Source organism: Phycomyces blakesleeanus (assembly GCF_001638985.1).
Source record: "Phycomyces blakesleeanus NRRL 1555(-) unplaced genomic scaffold PHYBLscaffold_23, whole genome shotgun sequence".
NCBI lineage: Eukaryota > Fungi > Mucoromycota > Mucoromycetes > Mucorales > Phycomycetaceae > Phycomyces > Phycomyces blakesleeanus.
This window is the reverse complement of record NW_017265156.1, coordinates 741,124-768,974: the sequence shown is the minus strand read 5'-3', so window position 1 is coordinate 768,974 and position 27,851 is coordinate 741,124. Positions and strand designations below refer to the sequence as shown.

General features: G+C 37.9%; 9 protein-coding genes across 9 annotated transcripts; 5 read left to right on the top strand and 4 right to left on the bottom strand.

Moving 5' to 3' along the window:
- Positions 1–1,419: 1,419 nt before the first annotated feature.
- Positions 1,420–2,934, top strand: PHYBLDRAFT_136143 (hypothetical protein; the record flags this gene model as incomplete). Its single annotated transcript, XM_018429767.1, has 2 exons — positions 1,420–1,972; positions 2,153–2,934. The coding sequence occupies 2 exons, from the start codon at positions 1,420–1,422 to the stop codon at positions 2,932–2,934; spliced, it is 1,335 nt and encodes a 444-aa protein (XP_018287086.1).
- Positions 2,935–5,282: 2,348 nt separating this feature from the next.
- Positions 5,283–7,584, top strand: PHYBLDRAFT_78709 (helix-loop-helix DNA-binding domain-containing transcription factor). Its single transcript, XM_018443383.1, has 3 exons — positions 5,283–5,579; positions 5,706–5,902; positions 5,980–7,584. The coding sequence occupies exons 1-3, from the start codon at positions 5,414–5,416 to the stop codon at positions 7,087–7,089; spliced, it is 1,473 nt and encodes a 490-aa protein (XP_018287085.1). The 5' UTR covers positions 5,283–5,413; the 3' UTR covers positions 7,090–7,584.
- Positions 7,585–10,480: 2,896 nt separating this feature from the next.
- On the top strand, positions 10,481–11,263 carry PHYBLDRAFT_160032 (C2H2-type zinc finger transcription factor). The gene is made up of 3 exons (XM_018434103.1): positions 10,481–10,808; positions 10,872–11,129; positions 11,165–11,263. Exons 1-2 carry the CDS (start codon positions 10,537–10,539, stop codon positions 10,936–10,938), a joined length of 339 nt encoding a protein of 112 aa, XP_018287084.1. The 5' UTR covers positions 10,481–10,536; the 3' UTR covers positions 10,939–11,129; positions 11,165–11,263.
- Positions 11,264–11,296: 33 nt separating this feature from the next.
- On the bottom strand, positions 11,297–12,715 carry PHYBLDRAFT_78707 (hypothetical protein; the record flags this gene model as incomplete). The annotated part of the gene is made up of 2 exons (XM_018443382.1): positions 11,297–11,520; positions 11,595–12,715. 2 exons carry the CDS (start codon positions 12,713–12,715, stop codon positions 11,364–11,366), a joined length of 1,278 nt encoding a protein of 425 aa, XP_018287083.1. The 3' UTR covers positions 11,297–11,363.
- Positions 12,716–15,164: 2,449 nt separating this feature from the next.
- On the top strand, positions 15,165–16,883 carry PHYBLDRAFT_116905 (hypothetical protein; the record flags this gene model as incomplete). The annotated part of the gene is made up of 4 exons (XM_018428552.1): positions 15,165–15,238; positions 15,446–15,636; positions 15,930–16,278; positions 16,361–16,883. Coding segments are annotated over 4 exons (1,137 nt in total), but the record flags the coding sequence as incomplete, so codon positions are not given.
- A 380-nt stretch (positions 16,884–17,263) lies between these two features.
- PHYBLDRAFT_67135 (hypothetical protein) lies at positions 17,264–18,116 on the bottom strand (the record flags this gene model as incomplete). The annotated part of the gene is made up of 2 exons (XM_018441742.1): positions 17,264–17,607; positions 17,747–18,116. 2 exons carry the CDS (start codon positions 18,114–18,116, stop codon positions 17,264–17,266), a joined length of 714 nt encoding a protein of 237 aa, XP_018287081.1.
- Positions 18,117–18,410: 294 nt separating this feature from the next.
- On the bottom strand, positions 18,411–19,063 carry PHYBLDRAFT_160031 (hypothetical protein). The gene has a single exon (XM_018434102.1). It carries the CDS (start codon positions 19,046–19,048, stop codon positions 18,668–18,670), a length of 381 nt encoding a protein of 126 aa, XP_018287080.1. The 5' UTR covers positions 19,049–19,063; the 3' UTR covers positions 18,411–18,667.
- Positions 19,064–22,773: 3,710 nt separating this feature from the next.
- On the bottom strand, positions 22,774–24,208 carry PHYBLDRAFT_188564 (C2H2-type zinc finger transcription factor). The gene is made up of 3 exons (XM_018439529.1): positions 24,124–24,208; positions 23,360–23,997; positions 22,774–23,290 (listed from the first exon to the last, which is right to left on the bottom strand). The coding sequence occupies exons 1-3, from the start codon at positions 24,189–24,191 to the stop codon at positions 22,911–22,913; spliced, it is 1,086 nt and encodes a 361-aa protein (XP_018287079.1). The 5' UTR covers positions 24,192–24,208; the 3' UTR covers positions 22,774–22,910.
- A 1,621-nt stretch (positions 24,209–25,829) lies between these two features.
- PHYBLDRAFT_150038 (hypothetical protein) lies at positions 25,830–26,606 on the top strand (the record flags this gene model as incomplete). Its single annotated transcript, XM_018432385.1, has 2 exons — positions 25,830–26,042; positions 26,553–26,606. The coding sequence occupies 2 exons, from the start codon at positions 25,830–25,832 to the stop codon at positions 26,604–26,606; spliced, it is 267 nt and encodes an 88-aa protein (XP_018287078.1).
- Positions 26,607–27,851: the final 1,245 nt, after the last annotated feature.

Genomic DNA, 27,851 nt, shown 5'->3' with positions numbered 1-27,851 from the left:
TACTTACTTTACACTTTTATACTTTTATAACCAAAACAAACAAACAAAAAATATATACATATACAAACATACATACAAAAAAATATATCTATGTAGATTATCATCAAATACCCTCTACATACTTTTCTACTTCTTGTCTATATTCAAACAACAGTACAGACCATCAAACCACAAGCACAATAACCGTAAGTTTTCTGGTATTCAATCCGTTATTTCATTTCATTTCATTACTTTATTTCATTTCGTTTCATTTCGTTTCATTTTACTTCTTCCTTTAATTCTTTTCGCTTCATTTTCTTTATTTTCTGTAAGCGAAACTGAAAGAAGGAAGAAGTTGTTCTTGATTCTTTATTACTACTACTATTACTATTACTATTACTATTACTATTATGTTTATTATAACTTTCAATTGTATTATATTTCCCTTTTTTTCGATTCTTTTGAACCTGCTGTATTTCCTTTTTCATTCTGGGGCAGTGTACATTTTTTTTCAGACTTTTAATTCCATTAACTCTTTCTCTTTAACCCATCTTGCGTCACGATTGTTCTTTATCCGCCTCATACTCGCTTTGGAATCTCTCTCTCTATCACTCTCTCAATAACTCTCAATAACTCTCAATAACTCACTCACAAAAATCTGTTCTTATCGGTTTCGCCGCACTTCTTTGCGCTTCAAACGTTAGTTTCTTTTTTTTTCCCCTTTTTATCTTTTTTTTTATTCATTCATTCTTCTTTTCATATACCTACCTACCTACCTACCTACCTATATATCTATGCACACACGCACCCATATTATATATACATTTACCTACCAATTTATCTATCTACCTATCTACCTATATTTATACTTTCTTCATCTGTGCTGGTGAACATGTGTGCTTACAACTTGGAATTACAGATGACAGTTAATCATGAAACGAACAAGCGATTATATGGGCCAGACAGCTGGTGATATTAACAAGAAACCTCGATTCTCACAAGGATCGTATGGGTGAGTAACAGAATATAAAGTAAAAGTAGAGAATAGAAGAGGACTAAATATAGTACAACAACTGTGGTGTCGCAGGAGTATCACATGTCTCTTTACTTACCTCCCTTTACTTCGTTTCTTCATTTCTAATCGTATACCTTACCTATATCTGTGTATCTAGTGACATGTACTCTTACTCAGGTCTCAATTCTGCCATGATGATGAACTCATCCTATCCATCATCAGCATCAATGAGTGCTCAATTCTCACCAAGCACTGCAAGCCAATCAGGCTTTCCTGGATTGAGCCAATTTGCATCAGCAGCCAATGGATCAATGTATGGCTCAATGCATCCCTATGGAGGATCACAGTCAATGATGAACTCTCAGTTCAACATGACAACTCCATATCCGTCCAGCTTTGCACCAGCTTTCCAGAGCACCCCAAGCATGACAACCAGTGGCCGGACAGACATCAGCCGCACAATTTATCTAGGAAGCGTCCCAAAAGAAGCCACTCCTGCAGAAATTCTCACACAGGTCAAGACTGGTGCAGTTGATTCATTCAAAATCCTACCCGACCGGAACTGCGCCTTTTTAACATTTGTTGATCCAGCCTCAGCACAGGCCTTCTACCAAGAGTATCTCTCACGAAAACTCACCGTCCAGGGCCAGGATCTGCGTGTCGGCTGGGGAAAACCCAGCTTGGTAGCAACCCAGACCCAGGCCGCCCTCAATGTCGGTGCAACTCGTAATGTCTACATTGGAAACCTTTCGACTTCATCGACAGAAGAGTCTCTGGAGGAAGAACTGTCAAAATTCGGTCAGATAGAACATGTCAAGATCTTGCGTGATAAGAATATTGCTTTTGTTCATTTTACTTCCATTGTCTCTGCCGTAAAATGTGTAAATGCCCTGCCATCTGAACCAGCCTGGAGTAGTAGACGCATCAATTTTGGAAAAGACAGATGTGCGTATGTACCAAAGAACGGAATCTCGGCCAGTTCGGCTCTGATGATGGACCCTCAGCAGCAGCAACAACAACAGCAGCAGCAGCAACAGCAGCAACAGCAACAGCAACAACAGGTGCAGGTACAGCAGCAGCAGCAGCAGCAACACCAGCAACAATCTCAGCAATCACAGTACTCCAGTGCGTTTGGATTCCAGAATCCTTTCCAAGGAGCATTTGGATTTGATCCATATGCATCCGGCGGCATGAATACAGCATCGATGATGTCTCAAGCCTATGGTATGAGTAGCAATCCCATGAGTGCCATCAGCGTGACACTGCGCACACTGTATGTGGGTGGAATCATGCCCGAGGCGACCTGCGAAGACCTCTGCAATTCGATTCGTGGTGGTGTACTTTTCCAGATCCGCTTCATTCCCGAGAAGCACTTTGCATTTGTCACCTTTGTGGATGCAAATGCTGCTCTCTCGGTCTACAACCACGCCAACACATCCGGTCTTGTGGTCAAAGGAAGACGTGTACGGGTCGGGTGGGGAAAGCCTTCAGGAATTCCTTCTACTGTGGCTCTGGCTGTCCAGACTGGAGCGTCGCGCAATGTGTATGTCGGTGGCATCGAAGACGAGATGACCGAAGAAAGACTCCGTGAAGACTTTTCAGAGTTTGGAGAAATCGAACTGATCAATACTCTAAAGGAGAAGAACTGCGCGTTTGTGAACTTTACGTGTATGATGAATGCGATGAAGGCATTGGCCGGCATCAAGGAGAACCCGGTCTACGCCAATTACAAGATTAACTATGGCAAGGATCGATGTGGCAATCCTCCCAAAAGACAGGCCAACCCTAACAGCGCCAATGGTAACAGCAGTAACGGGCACACTTCCATCACACACTCTGCGGGTGCAACCGGAAGTACGACTGGTAGTTTAACTCACCAAAATGATTCGTCTGGTTACACTCAAGACACCAGTACAAGTGCAGTAAAGTACGAGGAATGAAAAAAAGAAAAGAAAAAAGAAACCAAAAAAAGAAGAACACACATAGGTACATACATACATACATACACACACACATATATATATATATATATAACATGTACTTTGTGTTGTTCTTTTAACTTGCCTGTGTGATTGTGAAAGTCCTTATATAAATATACTATATATATAAAAATAAAAATAAAAATAAAAATAAAATGAATTGTTGTGTATGTATGTGTGTGTGGATTATCCACAGAGCCATATATAAAACAAAGGAAATACTATTTTATCTAAAGACCATATGTAATATCCTTAAAAAAACTATTGGAAAATAATTGATTTCCAATTGGTTATCTGCCGCTATCTTGTCCTGTTTTGAAGATGACAAAGAAGCTGTAAATTTGTATGTATGTGTTATATATTTCTTTGATGTTGTAGCCAATAATCATGAGTCATACTATATATATATTGTGTGTGTGTGTGTGAGAGAGAGAGAGAATGCATATTGAAAATGAATAATGGGGTTTGAGCGGATGATTGATTGGCCAGGGAAACAATGTTTCATCCGCCCTGTACAAGAAATACGTTTATCCTTTTGGATAGATTGGATGACGCCATACGTACTGTGATAAGCTTATTTATCTAGTATTGCTATTACTAACTATTATCGTTATTAATTTATCTTATATAATCAATTCTAATCTCTTGGCCTGATAATCGATGGATACAGTGATGCAATCCAAAATATGATCATTAAACAATATATGCCTTTCTTTTGCTTTTAAAAGTGCACAGTAAAAATCAAGTGAGGCTTGAATGATTATGAGAATGATGTATAGACGAGGATCCCCCCCAACCCGACGAATATATGTCACACCCGACAAGCCATAATAAATATAAATAAAAATATATATAACTTTGGTAAAATGTACTACGCCAATTATCATTATTATCAAATAAAAAGTTTCCTCCCCCAAATTACCACTAGATATTTGAACCGATCAAAATGCTAAATCCTACTAAGATTACAAGAAATTGTATATAAATATATATTTCAGTAATCTCTCTCACACTCACACACGCGATCTCAGGTGAACCCCGCACTTGTTTATTGTTAGATATTATACACATACACATGTATATAAGACAAAATGGATGATCGTGACTGGTATATGTCTATTCTCATTAACTGTGAAGTTTGTTTTCAATCATGCCTCTTCCCACGCATAGGCCCCCTTTTTTTTTCGTAACTTCTCTAGTCACTTGAGATTATACCAAATGTGCTTTGGTTTGATAAAGAAATCGATCAAGAGGCTTTTACTTTCTGTGATTTAACATGAGCTTACATTAATGCTTATCAATTGACCTTATCAGAAACCTGGGAAACAAAGAACAAAGAGATGACTTTATTTTATTTATTTTTCTTTGTTGAGCCTTATCGAACTAGAAATAGCCTCAATTCATGTAGACTTTTTTTATTTTTGGTTTTGTGTTCAAATGTCTCTCTTTATATACAAGCGCATACACGCATATAAAAACAAAACACTAAAAAAATATTGTTTACAGTCAAAGTAAAGTATATTTATATAACTGTACTTCTTTAAAGATGTACTTTATTTTCTATCTGTCCTTTCCCCGCATTCAACCCCCCTTTTTTTCATTTCTTTCATTTCGGTCTCCGTAGCAACAAAGGTCGGTTACCGAATTGCTGCATCCTCGTGTTTGAACCAATTTTTTTTTACATATTTTTTTTTATTTATTTATTTTGTCTGTCCGTCGATTGAAAATGTGGGGAAAAAAAAAGAAGTGTGTCTGTTTCAGCCAGTTAAATAACAAGAGATACAAAATACAAGAAGAGTGAATTGTGATGACATCAGCCACCTGTTCTTTTATTCTTTTTTAGTTTTTTGGTTTTGTACATTTACTTGGGCTGTTTATTGAGCTATTGGTACAATTAATATCCCCTATTTAATACAAAAGGCATAAAATATTCTCTATTTCAATGTCTTGAGTGCCAAGGGAATAGGCTGGGCCGGGTGGAGTCGGGTAACGCTCCTTGCCTCTGCCCAAAAAGGACCCCGCTCAAAACAAAAAGGATCTTTTGTCTAACCAAGATACCAAATGAAGCTTGCCAAATCGAATTATATAAAAAAAAAACATGAAAGAATCAAACGTCTGCCAGACTTGGGGCGGCGCAGGGAGCGGATTGTTACATTAGATGACTCCACAAAATCAAAGAGAATTAGTTCGAGGCCATCCCCTTTTTGGAAAAGCGATTCGCATTTGTAACCTGAATTGCGGCTGCATTTTCTTACCTCTTTCTTTCTCTTCTTCTTCTTCTTCTCCTTCTTCTTTGTCTTCTTTGCCTGTGTCTTTATCTTCTTCTTTATTTTTGTTCTCTTTCTCTTCTTGGGTCCGCATTAACCAATGCATCAGTGACCATTTAATTTTCTCTTTTTTTTTTCTTTATTCTCTTTTTAATCTTTAAAAAATCTGCGTTATGGAGTTCGACACGCCTGTGCCTCACAAGGCTGCCAGCATTACCAGCATTACTAGTAACAGTAGCTGGGACAACCCACCGTCTCTATACTCTGGCCGTGATTCGGTCTCGAGTCTCTATGACGCTGACGAGTCGCCATGTCTTCAGGAACCAGGTTCATTTGAAGGTAAATTGGATCACCATTAGTTTTCACAAAATACATATACACATAATTTTATTTTATTCTTGCATTTATTACACAACCAACCAACAAAACTAACCAATTGTCTACTCTATTTTATCATTTCAATAGAGTTCCATTTCAGTCTGGGGCTCGATCCTGCCCTGTCGATTCCAGTTCCATTTGAAGCCGAGGCGTACATGCCACTTCCCCAAGACTTTGGCGAAGATGTCCTTTTGGATGAACATGATAAGAAGACCTTTGGTGAATTCCTCAATGGTTTCTTTATCGAAGAAGACTTGGATAATGACCCCTTTAGTCTGGCAAAGGTATATGAAATATTTTTTTTAAAATAAAAATAAAATAAAAAAACTAAATTTTTCATGTGCTTTTGTCTTTATTTTAGACTACCAAGGCCTTCATGGACAACGCGTGCTCCCAAGTCACTCAAATGCAGCGGAATCCCTCACCTGACAAGCCTGCAGAAGACGACAGCATCCGAAAACGTCCCCATGACCGGTCCTCCCCCTCGCCCTCCCCCTCTCCATCCTTGTCGAAGCGTACCAAGCCCAACCGAGACCTGTTGACCGAAGATGAGAAGCGAGCAAACCACATTGCGTCTGAACAGAAACGTCGGAATACCATTCGAAGCGGCTTCAAAGACCTCACAGACATCATTCCTACCCTCAAAAACATCAACAACTCCAAGAGCACTGTTCTCTTCAAGGCTGTCGATTATATCCGCCATCTCGAGAAACGCAACAGGGGACTCAAGGACCGTCTCGCCGCCTTGCAGATGCGTGCAGAGGTCAAGGGACGTGTGTCGAATCTGATGAACAAGCATCAAAACCATAATCATCACCAGCATAACAACAATAGTAGTAATCATAATCATCATCATCACCACCACCACCACCATAACCAACAGCAACAACAACAACAGCATAATCATCATCAACAGCAACAATCATCACATCATTTCACTCGTCCTACCGCATTCACTACCCTCCCACGTCGATTAAGTGATGCGATACCTAGCAATCTGCCTCCTGAGGCTGTTGCTGCATTAATGGTGCACAAAGATCAGCAGCGCCAGTTGGAACGACTCCAGGAGCAGTTGAGGGTTCAACAAGCCCTCCTAGCCAAACACAATATCCACAGTCCCACGTCAACATCAACATCAACGTCAAGCCTCTACAACCGTCTGAAGCAGGAACAACGTTCAGCCAACAAACACCGCTTCCCCGGACACCACCACCACCATTCTTCCTACGATTCGATCTCCATTCCGTCCCATACTAATGTACATAGTCCCCCTTACCACGACACTCCCGCTCTTGTCATGCCCGTCACAGAAGACGACACTCCCGAAGACTGGTCCCAACCTTATGACACAATGGACGCCCCAAGTCTCAATATCCCCGCAGATGAGGAATACGGCAAAGAAACCGCTTTTCGGGAACGACTCTTGAGCTGCGGAAAACTAAAGTATCTTCACCCCCCACAACAACAATAAAAAAAAATTTTAAAAAAATACACACATATTTTTTCTCTCTCCTTTTTATTATATCTACTCCCCCCCCTCCCCCCTTTTTTGTATCCAAATTACATTCAAACATATCCAAGCAACCAATACACTTTAAACACTTTAAACACTTTACAATTCACCCTATATATATATAAATATAAAAAACTTCAAACGCATCTTCATTCCCCCCTCCTTTCTTTCTTTCTTTCTTTCTTTCACTATTGCCATGGCAATAAAATGACATGGTAAATTTGAAGAAAATAATAGTTAATGGTGGCAATGATATCTGACCTTTCCAGCAAAAAGGCTCAAACTCAAACCTACTTTTCATCAACCCAAACCCGATCTGCAGATCTGATATATACATATATTTATATTTATATATTTATTTTTGTGTTCGGTTATGCTGTCTATTTTCATCACGTCTAAAGATAACTCAAGAATACAACAACAATAAAAATATTATTATTTTATTAAATGGTACCATTGTCTGTCTCAATTTTATTATTTTTAATATTGTTTTCATTTATATATATAATATATAAAAGAAGAAAATAATACTAGGCCCGTGCACTAAGAAACATATATATATATATATACATTGACTACCTCAAAGTTAAACTGATTGATTGACAAAAGTAAAGATTTATCTTTTTTCTTAGCTAACAAAAAAAAAAAAAATCCAAAAATCCAAAAAATCCAAAATCGAACATTTGGATTCCAAAAATAAAAAATAAAAAATGATAGATATTTACTTTCCGATGATGACGTTGCAGAATTAGAAATGACGTTGCATATTTTCTAAACAAAGGCATATGATTGGCTGATATATACTGTTATTCCCTTTTCGAAATTCCCTTGCTTTTTGGTTATAATCGAGGCTTGGTTGAAAGGCTTGGTCGATTCTTGTTTTTCCTCTCTTGGCAGAACTCCGTCTAACCTCGTCCAACCGGCGCTCGCAGTCTAAACCTCAGGCGACATTAGCCATTTCGACACAAGCGGCATAAACGCAACGAGTAACTTAAAAGACCTTGGGAAGAGAGACAAAAGCTCGCCTCGAATAAATAAATAAATCCATAATAATACACGAATATTGAAATATCAGAAAGAAAACGAACATTCCTCCACCACCTCCAACCTCTACCGAGTCCCTCAACAGCTTTGAAAAATAATATAAAGATAATACGCATTGGGTTATCATGGCCCGTGTTCATTCGTTTGCCACTCAATCACCTCATAGTGAGCGTCGCCACAAGAACCCCGAAGACCCGGTCTCTCAAACAAACCAGGCACCTGTTCCGCAATTGCTAAAGGATGTCAATAGTGACGATGGTCCTACGCTGGATGTGACAGCTGTCCCTTCTCCGAACTGCTCGGTTGCCATTACCCCTACGAGTCACTCACCCCGAAACTCACCTCCTCCTGTACGCACCGCGATAGCTAATGATAGTCAACAAAAGGATGCCGCACTCAACATGTCACAGCTGCGAAGTAGCAGTGCTGCTTTGACAGCTGCACTGTTACAGAATGCACATAGTGACATGGACGTTGTTGGTGCTGTTGCTGCTGCCCTTTCTGTCAAACCAGGCAAGTTGCATATTTCTTTTTTTTGGGTTTCTGGTTTTGTTTTAGGGTATAGTGAAAATAAAAGGGGAATAAATAGTGTACAGATTAGTACAATTGAAATAGACATCACCAAATTCTATACACCCACATAGACACACGCTTGTATAATATATCAATGAGGGAATAAGAAAAAAATGAAAGAGAAAGAAAGAGAGAGAGAGAGAGAAGGAAAGAAGGGGAGAAAGAAAACCTCGGTCTGATGTCATTTTAGAATCACTTCATATGTTGCGCGAACAACAAGCATCCAGTGTTGAACGACGTCCTTCCGAAACAAGCCAAGAGTCTAAGCAACAGGACAGTAACGAATTAATGGAGCAAGCTGCTGCTGCAACAGCCTTACAATTACTTGGTTTAGCCCAAAGCCAAAACAAATCAGATAAACGATCGGCTAGTATTTGCAGTCACCCTTCTACGGATCAAGATGGAAACTCTAATATGGATGAACAACAACAACAGCAGCACCAACAGCAGCAACAGCAGCAACAGCAGCAACAGCAGCAACAACAACAACAGCAACAACAACAACAAGCAAGCAATGTCATGTTGATTGCAAATTACCCCGGTTTGTCTAATGCTTCATCGTCTTCGGTAGAGGGTATTGATATGAGCGATGACATGACTTACAAACGAGGTACCTGGACACGCGAGGAAGATGAATTACTGTTGGCTGGTATTAAGAAATTTGGGTATGGAAGATGGAAGGAGGTTGCGAGTATGATTCCTGGACGTAAAGGGAAACAGCTAAAGCAGCGATGGGATAATACATTGGCCTCCAAGTATCTTGATCGAGAATGGCTTCAAAATAAGATTAGAGGGGATGAAGAGGAACAGCAGCAGCAGCAGCAACATCAACAACAACAGCAGCAGCAGCAACAACAACAACAACAACAACAACAACAACAACAACAACACCATCAGCAACAGCAGCAGCATCAACAACAGACACAACAATCACAACAATCACAACAATCACAACCGCAATCACAACCGCAATCACAACCACAGCATCAACACCGTGGGGATGTAGATATTGAAGGCTCACCAAATGCAAGCCCAGATCCATCCTCACCGCCTCATGTACCTCAACAAAGACCAGAAAAATTAGAAATGGATGACAAGATGATTCGGTTATTTGAAGCAACAGACTGGAATATGGTGGCGCAAAAGATCTCAGAAAAAGCCAGAGAGGGTAATCAAGAAGCTATTGAAGCCCTCTTGTCACAAGCATTGTTGGGGAATATGCATTCATCTTCAGTCCTCTCAACCCTCCCAGCATCAACACCAAACACCAACAATTCCACAGCAGCAAATGCTCAAAACACAAACACTAACACTAACACCAACACAAACACCAACGCCACAACATCTACCCCAGGCATAGCAACTACGTACCCTCGTCCCTCATCTACTACCTTTAATTTCCCTGATACTGCTGCTCTTGCTGTATATGCTCAACAGCTTACTCAGCAACAACAAAGCCAGACTCAAAACCAACCTGAGGATGCGGACAATCATCCGCTAACCTTCTTTTTAAACCCTTTTGGTACTGGAAATGATAGTGCTGTGGCTGCAGCCGCAGCCGCAGCAGTCAGTGCATTGGCGCAAGCAGCGCAATCAACGCCTAATAGTAGTCATCTGGCACATATGGTGGCAGCTAGTAATATGAACAACAATAATTCCAACAACCCTTCTGGAAACAATGCGCACCACGGATCCTCTTTAAGTCATGGATCCTTTGGTGCGTCATCCAGGACAGGGATGAAACGAAGACGATCAGATCCTGCACTGGCAGACACCCAATCGGCCGCCATGTCGATCTATGCGTCTGCAGCACCTATTACTACTACCATCAATAACCAAACACAAACAGTTTATCCTTGTTTGTTTCCTAATTGCGGAAAGACGTTTGCACGTCTATACAACCTCAAGAGCCACTCTCGGACGCATACCGATGACCGACCATTCATGTGCCAGGTGTGTCAGGCTGCGTTTAGCCGTAATCATGATCTTAAACGCCACGTCAAGATTCATGATGGTGACAAGCCATTCCGGTGCATGGGTTGTAATAAGAGCTTTTCTAGGTAAAACAAAAATAGATATAAGACTTTATTTTTTATTTATTTTTACTCATCATTACTGTGTAGATTGGATGCTCTCAAGCGACACAAGAGCAACCAACGCAACAAGACTGCATGTCTTCCGGGGACATAAATATACTCACTCACAAACTCACACTCAATCACTCACATTCAGTCACTCACCAGCTCACTCATAAGCTCACTCGCAAACTCACTCACAAACTCACACACAAAAAAGGCGGGCAAGTGAACCAAAATAAACATCCACAACCTGTATAGTCGCATGCTTCCCTACTGTCTCTTTTTATCTCTATCTCTCTCTATTTCTTCACTCCCCCCTCTTTTATCTCTCTCTCTATCTTTCTTTTTGATAAAGCCCATTCCAATGATAATCATTCTGATTCCAAAATTCCAAAATTCAAATTAATAAACACACACACACACCCACACACACACACACACAAAATATTTCAGATACATACACACAAAATACTTGCTTATTACTACTAATATTAGTTTTACTATTACTATTACTATTGTTATTAAGAAATTATACATCTAAGCCGTCAAACGATGAGCCGGAATAAAAGCAAATATCAGCGTATTTAAAAACGCCACGGCTACAGATAGAACCAACCAAAAACAGCCACGTTTGGTGTGCATTTGTTGAATTGAATTATCCAGGACCTCGCTGTAGACCATGAATCGAATTTCACTAAAAAAGATGACAAGTTAAATAAGTGTCTTGTTCAATATATAAATAAACCCATGCATCATTTGTACAAATACCATTTTCCAGTGAACGCCAACCACCAGGCAAATTCTGTAACACTTGCAATAAGACCTGTCCAACCCACCAAGAAGGGCAAGATCCCCCACCATCGTGTGGTTTGTGTGCCTTTGTCCAGAAAAATAAGTGCAAACTCCAATGCATAAGCCATTGTTAGAAATATTACTCCTGTGAGCATGAGTAGGCGCGCACTAACGATGGCTATATTTGTGTACAACACCCTGTCAACAAACTGGGGATAATAAAATACATTGAGAATCTCATACACATGTGATCGTGCTGATTCAAAAACTACAGGCTCTGGCCGATGATGTTTTTCAATCAATTCTTCCAGAGCCAAACGGTGATCATCTGGTAGATGAATCGGCTGAGCTGCATCCATTGCAGAGCAGAATGTTCGATAGATTCGTGTTGAATTCTGTACCAAGTCATGACGACTTAAGGATGAATCCTGATTCTGCACTTTTGCGGCTCCCATTTCAATCTCTTGCTCATTTTCCTCCAAGACAGATGATTCATTGAATCCAAATGATGTCTTTTGAGCATGGAGTAAGAATCTTGAGTGCCGAATTCCTTGTTTTCGTTCTACACTGCTTAGATGAGCCCGCCAGAGCTTATCGTGTGTTTCGAGTTCCATTAGAAAATTAAGGTTTTGGTGAACATCTCGCCGTCTCAAGAAGGTTGCAAAGTGTGAAAGAGTCAATGGACTGAGTGTGTTGAGATGCATCATCTGGTCAAGAGTCGGTAATCCATTCACTTTGAGATTGTAATCCTTCATCTCTTGCCATGCTTCCATTGGAGCGGCTGCGAATGGATCAGTGTAGCCATATGTCTTGTGTTTCAAGCCATGGTGCAGAGTAGCTGGTACAGCATGAAGGTCAGGTTGATTGTAAGGGTTGTTCGATTGTCGGTTTTGGGTGGAAGAAAGGTCATTAAGAGGGATAGAGCGATCTTTTTCAGCAAACTGTTGATAGCTCAGGTCATTTGCCAAGGCAGCTTGTAGAGTGTTGGTTTCCAATCGACTATTGGCTTGGTTGATACTCCAAGGTCGATGAACAAGACCTAATTTATTTCCATCTAGATTGGTGTAAGGTGCCTTAGAAGGAGTGGAATTAGACATTATGGCAAAGGAATGAAGGACATTTTAGACAAGTAAAAAAAATAGAGAACTGTTATTGTTATTGTCCACCTCGGGCACAATCGATCGTGTCACATTGAAGACTGGTGTAGGCACGCTTTTACGGGCCATTTTGTAAAATACAATTCTATGGTATACTTTGTAAACTTTATCATGAAATAGCTTTGAGAGGATCTTGAGTAAAGAAGTGTAAGTGGATGAGATTGAGAAGAACAGTGCTTACTAACAGTGTTATTGATAGGATTTGTTTTTACTGTTATTATTATTATTATTATTATTATTATTTGAATCATTATCCAAATACATCTTTAACCAATAGGCAAATGATAACTTTTTTCTTTATTTCTTTCTTTATTCATCTCAATATTTAATGAAGCTGTACCAGATTAAATATTGGATCTGATTTATTGAAATACAATCAATTGATGAATTGAACGAACATAAACATAACATATCTTAGAAATATATCTACAATTTCTTGATCAAAAAACCTTACAATCTTACTACAATAAGTGTATAGTAAAACCAATGTTTTCTTAATCTATGCATTTGATATAACTGGCTTTATTCTTCTCAAATAATATAATAAGAAAAGAAAGAGAAAATACTTTGTGGATTTCATAAACTTAACTACCAAATGTGTACTTGTGATGTAAACACTTATTAATTTTGACTTGTTTATAGTAATACTAGCTGCTGGTAGAATGTGAAATGGATATTGATCTATGTTGAGAAAATCCAAAGTAGGGATGCATTACAAGTCATCTTATTTTGGTAGATGTACTACGTCTATTTATCTATCCAATCCTAGAATGTTATTTCTATGGAATTTTTTGAGGTGAGGTGGGGGAATGGTAATGTAGTACAAAGAATGATGAAGAGGCACCATATAATCGTTACCGTTTCCCTGACTTCTCGAAATAATATAAAGGACTCCAAAGAATGCAGTGATTTCTTGTTGGAATATATATATATATATATACAGCATACGAAAAAGGCTGCCATTTGTAACAAAATCCAAATCAGCCATTCATTTATTGTATTGTACCTTAGTTGACACACAGGTACATTAATAATCATTTGGGTTACCAAAACATTTATCATTCACCCTAGAACTTAAAAAAGGAAACTCAGGAACCAAAAGCCAAGAAAGCATGTATTTGGATTAGATTGTTTTACATTTTAGACCATAGAACATACTATAAAAATAGAAAGTAAATCTTACCGATTTTCTATTAAGTAAAACTATTGAATACAGAGCCTGCTCTACAGGTTGGAACCATTTCTTTGGTAAACTCGAAATATCGAGTTAATAGAATTGACATCTAACAATAAAGTCTTAAAAAGTCAATGTATAAAAATTACAACTGTCATTCTCTATCTACCTTATTGTAAATGTAGAGTCTAACCAAAATCTCCTGTAGTCTAGTAAATGTCAGTGCATTTCCAATTTCTAAAAAAGGGGTGGCTTGCTTGGGCGGGGACCTAAGCACCCTGGCAACTGACATGAAAAAAAAATGAAGTAGATAGGACGGCCTTTTCATTAATTTAGCTTCTTTATTATACGACATTTAATAAACGCATGTATATAGATGCTTCTTTATTAATTGCTGGCCTGTGTATTACCTAGTGGTAAACACTATTAAATTGGTTCACGACCTGTGGTGTCGTCTTTAACTCACAATGGGTCTCAGGTTCCGATCTTCCGCCTAACCTTTAAGCCCGCTCTCATTTATGCTCTTTACCCCGATAACAATCCTTACTGCCATTACTATAATTAAATAAGTACATAGACACACATCTATATATACGAATCCACACACATGTACATATATATATCCACATTCTCCTGGAAAATCACTGCATTCAAATTATCTCTTCGATACACACTCTACATTTTGGTCTAGTACTTGTATTATAAGTATAAAGCACTAGAATTGAGATCAAACCTATTTTTTTTGATCTTGCGGTTGGTTGTGTTGTGTGACGTATTGTGGGTTTGGATTGGCAGCATGAGACCGACTTTCGCGTTCACCACACCGCAGTTTTTTTTTCTTTTTGAAGTATTCTCTTTTCCATCTATTTCTTCATCCTTATTAATTAGGCAAGTACATAATAGATGAAAATGACGAGATTACAATAAGTCTGAATGATAGATCAGTCTCAGAGTATTATCATCTTTGACAGGCTTTGTAGTTGAAACCAAGAACACCTCATTAACCTTTGATGACACTTTTTTTATAGCCATGGCTACCGAACAAGCAAACGCGACTCCTGCTCCAGTAGCAGAGACTAAACAAACTCCTGTCGTTGAGGCAGTCGAGGAACCTTCCTTCAAGGTAAGTAATTCGAGTATAAAGCAAATATATAAGCTTGTCATCTCGCATCAACTTTTTTTTTGTTTCTTGGTCATCTTACCATTTGGATTTAGGTTTTTGTAGGCAATATGTCCTTCAAGACCACCGAGGAAACCCTCTCTGAATTCTTCAAACCCTGTGGCAACGTGTAAGAATACATATATATATGTGTGTGCGTGTGTGTGGATGTGTGGATGTGTGGGTGTAAAAAAAAGATAGGGTAGTTTTTTCTACCTCTTTGTTATGGGGAAGATGTAATACAATCGAATGAAAATATGTCAAGGAGATAAACATTTGAAACCAAAATCTTTTGCTTTGTATACGTGTATTTTTCTTACTAATATATTTTTAATAGATTGGACGCCACTATTATTACTCGTGGACCCCGTTCCCTCGGTTACGGTTTCGTCACCTTCTCTTCTCTCGCAGAAATTGAGAAGGCCACCAAAGACTTGAACAAGAAGGAACTTGATGGACGCGAGATTAACGTCGAAGCAGCTCGTCCCAAGGCACCAAAGACTGGACCAACCAAGGCCCGTCGTACCCGTAAGCGCAGTGCCAAAAAGGCAAGTACGCTCACGCCTACCCAATCACACACCCACACCCACACCCACACACCTAAGCACTTTTGCGGACAAACCACCAAACACAATAATAGCACATATACATACACATATACTAGTTTTTTTTGTTATATTTTTTTGTTGGAGAGATAAGTTGTGCTTGAACATCGATAACTAAATATATATCACAAAATTACATGAATAATTTTTAGAGATTGAGCCGTCGTCGTGTCACTGCCGAGGATGAGTCTGAGGACGAGACCTCCGTCCGCGTAGGTGAAGTATCCAAGGAGAAGCATATCAGCAAGCCCGTTGCTGCTGCCATTGTTGCTGCTACTGCTGGTGCCACAGCCGCTGGTGCTGCTGCTGTTGCCGCTGGTATATCTGCAGACCACTCCAAATCCGAAACTACCGATGACGAAACTGTCCGCAAGAGCCGCCCTGGTCGCAGAGCACGCAAGAACAAAAACCGTGAGGGCAGAGAGATCAAGCCTAGAGAGCCAGCAGAGGACTCCAAGACTAGAATCTTTGTTGCAAACCTTCCTTTTGCCACCACAGATGAGGAGCTTGTTGCTATCTTCAAGGGCTACAACATTAAGTCTGCTGCCGTTGCCAGACTCAAGAAGTAAGTCTATATTTGAGAGTCGGGTAGTAAGCCAGTATACTAACCAGATCTTCCAATTCTTGCTTTTTTATTAAAAAAAAAGTGGTCGCTCAAAGGGTTACGGATTTGTGGAGACCGAATCCGAAGAAGAACAGCAAAAGACGCTTGCCAAATTCCAAGATATCGTCTTGGATGGACGCACTGTTTCTCTCAAGGTTGCTCGTGTAGAGCGCCCCAGAAAGGTCAAGGAAGCTACTTCCGAGACTGACGAACAAAAGTCTGCCCCTGCTACTGAGGTCAAGCCCACCGAGACCGCAAAAGCTGTCGAGCCCAAGAAGACGGAAACAAAGCCTACCGAAGTAAAGAAAGAAGAGGCCAAGTCTGTCGAGGTAAAGAAGGAGGTAAAGCCTGTTGAGGTAAAGAAGGAGGAGGGAAAACCTGTCGAGGTCAAGAAGGAAGAGACCAAGCCTGTCGAGGTCAAGAAGGAAGAATCAAAGCCTGTCGAGGTCAAGAAGGAGGAGGCCAAGCCTGTCGAGGTCAAGAAGGAAGTTAAGCCTGTCGAGGCAAAGAAGGAAGTTAAGCCTGTCGAGGTAAAGAAGGAGGAGGCACCCAAGGCCTCAAAATAAGATAATTCAAACTGTGCAGCTATTAGAGCCATCATTGCGATAAACGAGTTGTACATAGAGAGATTTAATTGAATGAAATTTTTGTACTTTACACCTTTCAAATACAAATACACACACACACACACACAAGCAAAAATCTAAGTTTTTGCCTTTCTTTTTTATTTATCATTAAAAATATATATATATCAAAAAAAACAAAAACAAAACAACGAATTAATGTTGATACTGTGATGAATTTAAATTTATTGTAAGGATGTGTACATGAGCATTTATAGTTAATAGGCAAAATAATAATAAGAGAATATATTGAAGGCAAGGGAGAAGGGGGAGGGTGGGAGGGGGGGATATCTACAAGAAAATACAATGACCTTTTCATAATATCACTCTTCGTCTTTGGTCTTTTCAGAATCAAAAAAACGAAGTTTCTTCTTCTTCCTATTCTTATCCATTCTCTCACTCACAGCCCTAGCCTGCTCTTCTTGTGCTTTGAGCTTGTCATGCATAGCGGTCAAATAATCAATCATCTCTTCATTCTCTCGCAGAAAGAATAAAGAAGATCGACCTGAAGACATTGATGCCAATTCCTCCATACTAATCGTAAATGTAGTAGTTGTGGACGGACAATTGTGACTTGTTGTTGTGCCAGGCGGGGCTGGTGGGTTAAATGGTTCTAATTCCATCATATGGCGGGCCACCAGTTCACCATGAGCATCTTCAGCATTAGCTACCAACAATAACAACAACAAGAGAAATAAAAGTCAAAAAAATGAGCAAATTAATTCTGCTAAATGAAAAACCATTTCTTCCTTAAATAGCGTGTAAAGTGTTCAACTTTGGACCTGTTCAATTGTCATTGTTATTACCTTCATTAGCTTCTTGTTCTTCTGGCGTACAAAAGAATTGAGACATAAACGATCGACGTTGGTTCTCTTCTAGACCCATCAACGGCATGTGCATTGAAAAGAATACATTGTGAGCAAATTCGTTTGTGGGGATATCCACAATAGGCATAAATTGTTGTTCGCTTTGGACATGGGTCTCATTTAGCTTGTCGGATCGACTTGGAGTGGTGATGAAAGGCTTTCTACTTTTTTGGTTACGATTATCGCTATTATTGCTGTTGCTGTTGCTGTTGCTGTTGCTGCTGCTATATGATGATGAATTGCGGGTACAGGCAACTGGACCCGGGCGCTTGAATAACAGAGCAAGTCTGGGGCGAGTAATAGGATACATGAAGAAGAGGTTTGTGCGCTCTTGGAAATAAGAAAAGAAAAAAATGATTCGATGTTTTACGCTGAGTCTCAAACCTTTTTTTTTCTTTTTTTTTCTTTTTTTTCTTCCTTCTTTTTACCCTTCTTTAAATCAAAAGAAAGCACTACAGCTGCTATTATCTTTATCTGTTTATTTGATCCTGATGTTTCTATATAAGACAATTATGCAACCTAATTATTGACTCGGCTATTAGTCCGTAATTACATAATAGATAGTACTAAAGATCGATCTGATAACACAACAAAAGAAGAAGAGGAAGAGATCAACCAAACTTTCTATTTATTTAATGAAACGAAATATAATGTCGTAGAATAGAAATAGAAGTAGTCAATTAGAAGGAGACCAAGGTAGAAATGAAGCAAGGGTGAAATAAAGTATATGGTAAACTAAAGTCATTTAAAGGGCACAAAAGTAAACCTGGATAGAATAAATAAAATATAAAGATTTGAAGCAGAAAACTGAAAAGAAAAGGAGGAATGTTTAAATGTCTAGAAGATTTGCTTCATTCTCTTTTATCCCATGTACATGGAGCTCACACGCTTGGTTCTGTCATTCTCTTTCTCAGTGAAAGTCTTGGGTGCGGTTTGAGTAGGTGCAGATGTTTGCTCAACACAGTACCTGGGGAACACACCCAGTTCATTTCCCCTGGATAGGTTAATGCCCCGGCACCAGCCATCGTCAAACTCCATCAGCATATTGACGCGATCTCCAGGCTGGATCTCCAGTTCATCACTAAGGGTAGGCATGTACGTCGTCATTACAGTAAATATGCCGAGGGATTCGTTCTCAGAGTCATTGATGTAAGGATCCATGGCAGGGATCGGTTGAGCAGCAACCTTTTCAGTGGAATATGTATTCAAAGGGGCGGCAGCGGCAACCAGGGTGGGTGTCATGGTTGCATAAGCAGAAGGATTGTTAAACGAGGACATTGATTCGTGAGGAGGAGGATTATGACTTCCAAAACCCATGGTGAAAGGATCAGGTTTCAAGTTCTTGGGCACACCGCGAGCCTTTCTCTTGCGACGCACCATCACAAATGCAAGTGCACCAACTACTACGACACATACAGCAGCGATAATGCCACCAACTGCTCCCGATGACATGCCTGATGAAGCAGTTTCAGATTGGGCAGAATTGCTTATCGCACCAGCACCAGTGCTAGAGGGCGAGGCAGATCCTGATACAGTGTGTGCGACTACACCAGAGCCAGTGGCTGAATTTGCAGAACCACTTTCGTGGGCCTTGGCTCCAGAACTGGCAGTCGAACTGGCTTTGGAAGAAGCGCTCTTCTTGGTAGTCGTAGTTGGGTGAGCACTCTCTTTGGTGCTCTCTTTGGTGCTTTCCTTGGCAGCTTCCTTTGCAACCGTAGTATGCTTAGCGGTGGTGGTGGTGGTGGGGGTAGGTGTGGGGGTGGATTCTGCTTTAGAGTGTGTTGACTCTATTATGTACATAATAATATTATTGTTATTATTGTTATTATTATTACAGTCATAAAATCAGTGAATTTTTGTGTGTGATTATTTTTCGCAATTATTTTTTGCGATTTTTTTTCTTGTAAAATTATTTACCTGCATGCTTGGAAGAGGCAGCTGAAGCTTCACTGGATTCTGCACGTTTGTTGAACACTTCGTGTCTGTCGTTAGCTACCCAGAGAGGTGAGGCGTGAACATTGGTGATGACGGTCGAAATGGTGGCCAAGATGGTGACAAGTTGGAAGGAATGTTGAGCCATTGTTGTAAAGTAATAGCCGTAATGTGGGAAAGGAAGGGTATGGGCGGACGGCTAATAGCACTCGATAGCCGTTGTTGATTTATGTTTTTGTGTGTTTTTTAGTGAATGTAATAGAAAGACTGCCGTTAGTCCTGTTGGAGGAAGAGGGAAAGGAGAGGGAGGTAAAGAAAGGAAGAGGATGGGGCTCGGACTGGGCAAAAGGGAATGGACTAATACAAGGAGAACTTGGCTATATAATCTTTAAAAAGAAAAAGGAAAGGCAAGAGTTTCTATAGTGTTGCACAAGTCCATTACGAACGTGCCACGGACAAAAGGATCCACCAAATGTATACATCAATAATTTCACGTAGATCCCTTTTTTATTTTTACAAAGGTGATACAACTGATTTGAATTATACATTGGCTATCTACCAAGAGGTGTAGTTTACTCGGATTTCGATGGGCACAAAATAATGTTCATGTTCATGTTTGTGGCAACGTTTTAGTTTGGCAGCTTCCTAATTTTCAAATACCTGGTACTTGGTCCAGATAGGGATGTAGACACCTCCAGTGCTTGCTTGTCTTGGGTACACATGAAACGGAGTCCATTCTAGCTGATCAAATTAAATAAACGAGATCGGATACCAAGATTTTCAAATGGCCTTGATTTACTCCAGCTGCATGGTCCACCTCTTTAATTATGTAGAAAACTTGGTTGTAATTGAACGTAATAAATATTTCCTCCCTCTTGAAAATAATAACAATAATAATAAATACCGTTATACCCGCTTTGTCCTTTCTTCATCACACTGTGTGTGCATTCCGGGCGGCGCTCATTGTATAAAAATAATCATAATAAAAACGTGAATCTGGACTGACCGAATTTAGAGCACATCACCGTGCAAACCCAGAGAGAATAAGGCTGGCTCATCTTGAACCACGCTATTGATTTTACTTTCCAATAAACAATACAAAAAAAAACTTGAACCACGGCAAAGATTCTGAGAAATTTAAGTCCGTTTTTTAATGTATATTGATGAAACATTGCTAATAAAGAATTCCTTGGTTTGTGTCCATCTTTTAGTCTTCATTATTTGTTTTTATTTTTTTCTTTTGCTTTATTGTTCATAGAGTTCTTGTGAATTAGTAGAATATAATGATTGAAGACCCTGCGTATTTCACTAACATTCAAAGCGGAATAATAACTAAAGACCCTAATCATGATCGAGCTGAAACGATTGGACAAGATTCAAAACATAGGCTAGTTAAGTAAATTTTGTTTGGTATTACGCTCCAGATACCCAAACACAGTATCCAAAAAAAAAACAGGTCAGTAAAGCATTGAGATGTTTTTGTCTAAAACATACGAAATAAACCTTTATCCCTGGAATATCAAGTGCGAAAGCAAATAATCTATTGTTGTTTCGCACAATCTAGCTTGTTAATATAAGGTCTATTTCATGGGGCACGACGATTAAAATGGCGTCCGAAGGCATGAATAAGCTGTCAAGTAGTAATGCATTACCATCAAGCTAAAATAAAATATGACAAAATATGCACCCGCCAACAAGACATCTATTGATGTAGGCATGTAAAGAGAAACAACTGAAAACTATATTCGAAACATCAAAATAATACACACCCTCGGTTTCAATTTCTGGACGATTTGTTTTGTGCGTATTGAAACAGAATAACGAACTCAGTGCAATAATAACGATAACAATTAGACGTTCTAAAATACACTGTCAAATATTTAGGTATAAAACCAATACCCTGTATTCAAGAATAAGAATATTCTGCAAACCGCTCTATAAAGCAAATGAGGAAATAACTGGACATGCAGATGGCAATACAGACGGTCCAAGTTTACCCCCTGCCTGGGTGGTAAAAACAATTATATTTTGATGTATGATCGCATTATATGTGCACCTACTTTATTACAATTCATCGTAATTTGCATATCATTTTCTTTACAATTGAATTATGCCATATTATATTATATTTATTTATTATCACTATTATAATAATAATAATAATAATAATAAAAAAGAATAAACAGGCTTTGAAGCCTTCAGGGTGACGCACCTTAAAATACAAATCAGTGCATTGGCGTAACCATATGTCGTACCAAGATATTCCTAGAGTATCTTGTAGGATGCTTCTACACAACGAAAGTATAAACTTTGATCATTGTACAAAGAGACCAGTCATCTTGCTTTATTTTCACACAAAAAAAAAGTCAAGAGATTACAAGGGAGAACGTCAATCGGGTGTCAATGCTAATTACACCCAGACACACACACATATATATATATACGTTAGTTTATTTATCCGTTCAAAGTAGCTTAAAGTAGCTTAACGTAGTATAAGAAGAAGAATCTTACATAGTACACACTCTATTTACCGTCATGGGTCTTACTATTCTTGCTCAATACACTTGCACAGGATGTGTATTACACAGTACAATGTACAATTCAGAAAATAATGTAGATGAAACTAAACACTTCTTTTTATTTATTTTTCATTTTGACAAGAGTCAGAGGATTAAATTATATAGGCTTATTCTTACTCTCATATAAATATGTGTTTCTCTACCGATAATCTATTTAATAAAGTATATATATACATATTTAAAGAAATATATATATTGCTGAAAGGGCTTAAAAAAATAAAGGTGGCTCATGGATAAAGTGTAACAGTTGTAAACCATTTTTTGCTTAGAAAAGGAATCACAACAAACTTCGCACTAATTGTTTGATTGACAAAGATATACAAATATAACATTATTAATTGAACACACATCATTACAACCTATAGTGTGCTGTGGTATACTCTAGTGTACTGATATATCTCTTCTTTAATGGTCAAACATTTTTATCACTTTAGACTTCATTAGACAAGATAGCATGGGGAAAAGGATGTGTATTTACAAAAATAATGATAACAATAACAAAAGACTTTTTTTTTCTTTCTTTTTCTTTAGACAATAAAGAAAAGGAAGGTATGTATAATTGTGTCAAGAGATTGCACCTGTTTTCTTCTTCTTTAAAACAGTTCTGGAAGGGCTATTGGTGTGGCCGGGGGGTTGTTTTGTGCATCTCCAGTCAAATTATCAAATGGATATGAATTGGGGCCTATTGGTTGTACAGAGGGGGGAAAGATGGTAGAACCAAAAGTTGCCAAGGTGTGGTTTAGAGCTGCCATGTGAGAGTGCTCAATGTGGTATTTGAGACCGTTTAGGTTCTTGTAGCGCTTGCCACATTCACCAATTGTACACTGGTAAGGTTTTGAGGCAACATTTTCACTTTCATCCGACACTAGATTGCAGTGACCATGTTGATTGTGGTATTTGAGACCGTTTGGATTCTTGTACGCTTTGTCGCAACCAAAGACTGGACACTTGTAGGGTTTATCAGCGTTTGAATCTAAATAGAAGTCAAAAAGGTTAATGATGCTATTTTTATATCTATAAGATTGGTGACATGTGAACATACTTGTGTTGGCAGTTGCCAGTAAAGCACCTGCCTGCGCCAGGATATCTTCGTCTATTAAGACAGGAGTGGGGAGGTCACTGGTTGAAGAACTTGAGAGCGCAAACTTTTTTGATGTGGGCTGTGTCAAGAGATCAAGCGCATTGGCCGAGCCAACAGTCTGACAGATAGAACGTTTTTTGCCTTGAGACTTTGAAGCAGAATCTTCATCGACAAGCTGTGTGTCGATGAACTCATTTTCTGATGACATGGTAGAAGAAGAAGAAGAGGGGGAAACAGTTGCACTAGAATTATAAAGATCAGATAGATATGCCGCAGCCTTTTTCTTGATTGAATTGATTTTTGGAAGTTGAATGTCTTGAATATCTTGACTGAGGGGATTTGTTGGGGAGTCATCAAAAGAAGTAAGAGAATATGAAGGGGGAGACCATGATTCGTGGTCTTCATCAGAGAGACTAGCATTATCATCCTCTTCTTCTAGACGCACATGGCACTCTTCATAGTGCTGGAGAAGATCATGAAGATCATTAAGGACCAGTCCACAACAAGCGAAATCGCGGCAAAATGAAGCTTCGAGATCGTGTGATTCAAATACATCCTTGACGTTATTCTGAGGGTGATAGAGTTGAAACTCATATGGCCTATAAAAGTAAAGGAACGAAAGTAAAAGGCAAGAAACAAAAGGGGGAAGTGTGTAAGTAAATGAATAGATGAATAAATGAATAAATGTCAGGTACGGATGAGATAACAAAGGACATATTACTTACTCAAAGCTAATGTCTTGTTTGAGGATGTTACTCATGCGACGGGGAGTGTATTCAATAGGAGCTGGCATTATTAAGACAATGGGTCAAAAAGAAGTGAGAAGTGAATAAAAAGAATTAGACGCAAGAAATTGAATGTCTGTATATATATACACTTTCAAAACATCATTGTCACACACGCACTCACACTCACACACACTCACACACAGCGCTTATGAATGCGGAATAAGAAATGCATATTATATATGTATAAAATAAAAATCAAACATCAAAAAATCAAAAAAATAATAATAATAATTCAAGTCATTTACTGGCGACATGGTTAATCTTATTAGGATTTGGGTTAGTGTTAATGTTAGTGTTAGTGTTAGTGTTAGTGTTGGTATTAATTACTCTTCTTAATATCAGGCAAGTATAATTATATATAAATTATTAGAATAAGATATTGTTGCCTTAATAAATCATTTTTTTTCCTCAATATATACAAAAGCTGATCGTTGGATCTGACCTCATGTGAGCAACTTTACTAGTAACGATAGCAACCTGTACTACGGCCTTGTTTCATCTCAGTAGAAAGTCCGTTGCTTGTTTTCATTTCTTATTACCATTGGCTCAATTGGAAAAAGTCTAATCTTGGTCGTTTGACCTGTCCGTCTTGTTGCTTGATCTCGCAAGGATTTCCATATGGTGTGTTGACTCTTGAGTTCAATTGACTACAATGTTTAACAAGAAGTCTTTTTGAATACTTTCTCCGACCCAAATAGTTTGAGTTAGTTAAACTAAGCTTGGAGAGGATTGGTCCATCAATAAACAATCGTTTACATTTCGCAGGAACCAGATTCTTGAGTAGTTTTACTTTTTGATAGTTTAAATGACATCACATTATATAGAGAAAAGGAATCAAAATAAACCAAAAGTAGAACTAAAAAGGTCCGGATCTTCTCCGTTTATATGTCGTCTTCTTTTATTTGGGCTAAAAAAAGAAATTGAAAGAGAAACCTTTTTGACAGTGCTATGTTTTTAATATTTTCTTTTCTGTTCTGGGCATTGGTTCTGATTACCAATTACTTGCATTCCACGAAGAATTACATACAATTGCACACACACACACACACACATACACAAAAAGAATATATAAACATATAGATAATTTACTTGATAGTCATAGTATCAGTGATAATACCAAATTCCCCATTAATTAAAAGAAAGCTATAAATCAAAGGTACATCACATGTAAGCTGCGATACTTGTGAAAGCAATAGGGACTAAGACATCCTTTTGTGTACAAATATGCACGAATACATTATTCACAATTAAACAAAAATAAAAGAGAGTTTTTTTTTGTTTTAAAGCCTAAATTCTGCAGGAGAGCAGATCTCGCATTTTGAACACTTTCTTTTCTATCTCTCTTGCTTTCACACGCGGCGTAAAATAGTAACTACAGACACACATTTGTCGTAGTCATCTGAGAATTTGCTTCTTTAAACAATGTTTTCTTTTTCTCTTTTGCTGCAAATATTACCAAAAGCTTCACTTACCTTGACTATTCGTTTATTTATAGACCAATATATTTTTAAATATCTATTTATCTGTACACATACACAAGTTTAATCAAGCTCACAAGAGAGGAACAGAAAATGACAGTCACCCAATACACTCATTATTGTTCAAACAAACAAACAAACAAACAAAATTATAGCTTTGTCTAAATGTCAGATTCACACCAAAAATTACGTTCTCGGTACCTTTCATTCTGGCTTAATGTAACCAAAGAGATGCCAATGGCAACCCTAGAGATGCATGGCAACACAACTGTCCAAGGAAAGCTGTGTGGAACAGATAGTCAGAACAATCGTTTTCGGATTGACCAACTAGAATCACCTATTGGAGTATATGACCATGTCGTCGTGCGCGGATCTGACGTGAACATTATCACCATTCCTTTGAAATGAATTCACTATTACTATTGTTATTATCATTATGCCGCTCGTCTGTACACAAAATACCTTTACAGGGTCCTAGGATTAAAATAGTAAAAGCTATATATCTTATTTGATGAAATTCAATACTAGTTTGCATTATTATCTCTCAAAATCACCGATTTAAACATCACATTAATACATATATAGACACACACATAAAATGTATAAAATAATATCCGGTTACAAACTATTCATTCAATCAAGTTGTGTGTACATTGCTCAAATAGCTCATGGCCTGTAATTATGTTAATTTTATTAAGCTTAAAATATAAGCTACCCCCAAATTATGGTACTATTTTTGGCATATAATATACCGAACCCTTTATTTATCATCTTTTATATATATATACATTGTATAAATGAATTCATAAAGTCAAATAAGAAATAAGAATAAGAATAAGAATAATATAATTAATAAAAATAAAACGAATATTTACATAAATCTTAAAGGGTTGCAAAATCATAGTCACACGACTATGTCCCGAGTTGCTGGAAGTATCTTGAGTATTCTGATTTTAAACATTCCTTTATGAATCAGAATCAGTATGTAATTACACCTTTAATAAAGCAATATACATAGATATGATTTTAGGGACCCAAGTACTTTATTCTTATATGCTTAATAATAAAATCATTATTTTCAAAGCAAAGACTCTGAATATTTGGTAAGTTTATTAAATATTAATAAAAATAAATAAGAATCTAATCTTTATCGTTATCTTCAGACCTTTACTTTCAAGATATCAGATTAATATACAGGCATTTAGATCTGTAATAAATCTGTGTAAATAGGATTGTTAGACATAGATTTAAATTTTATCAGTACGTCAGTACGTCAGTACAAGACAGCAATTAACCCTTGTCACAAATAGACGGTTGGCATATAATATTATTACTGATATTCTTAAACAATAATTGCTAATTAAAAATCTGATAAAATTTATACATGTAAGAATAAGAAGTTACACACATACCACTAGGATATTATTATTATTTTTATTATTTTAAAAAAGGATTTAAAAAAGTGCATTCAAGCGTGTTTTAATTCGGAAAATTCTTAATGTAACGTTACTCTGGCTACACTATAAAATATATATAAAAATTGACTTATAGTATGTGCGTGTGTGACTATTTGAATACACAGTCAATTTTTTTCATATCCTTTTTTTTTGTTGGTTTAAATAAATATATATATATATATATATATATCTACATATGTCCCAAAAACAAGCCACAACTATCTGATCTTCAGAAACATATTGGTAGATAAGATATACACCAACGGAAGTACAGCTTGGTACCTTTCGAAAATCGATCATTGTAAAATAAAATAAAGTTATACTTTACAAACCTATTGCTGGGCTGTAACTGATTACTTTGAACCTGAGTTGTGGTGTATGCGTTTTGCAGCTTTTTTTTTTGTTCTTTCTCTCTTGGTCAAAGATCACGTGCCTTGCCAACTTATTTGATGAAAAATTTGGTTCGCTTTGGGACTAACTAGATTTTCTTGCTTGATCGATTGTAAAATTAAATAGATATACTACATTTGTAAATATAATTATATCTATCCATCTATCTTATTTATTTTTATTTATAATTCATATTCTATTCAATTTTTTTTTAGAATATATATGTACGTTTTGATCGGTCTGTAATATCTCGATCCGTTTGATATCTGAGGGTTGAATCGGTTGTCAAAGTTGAAAGTCTTGCTGTCAAGAACATCTTAAAGAGTCATTGATGACTCAC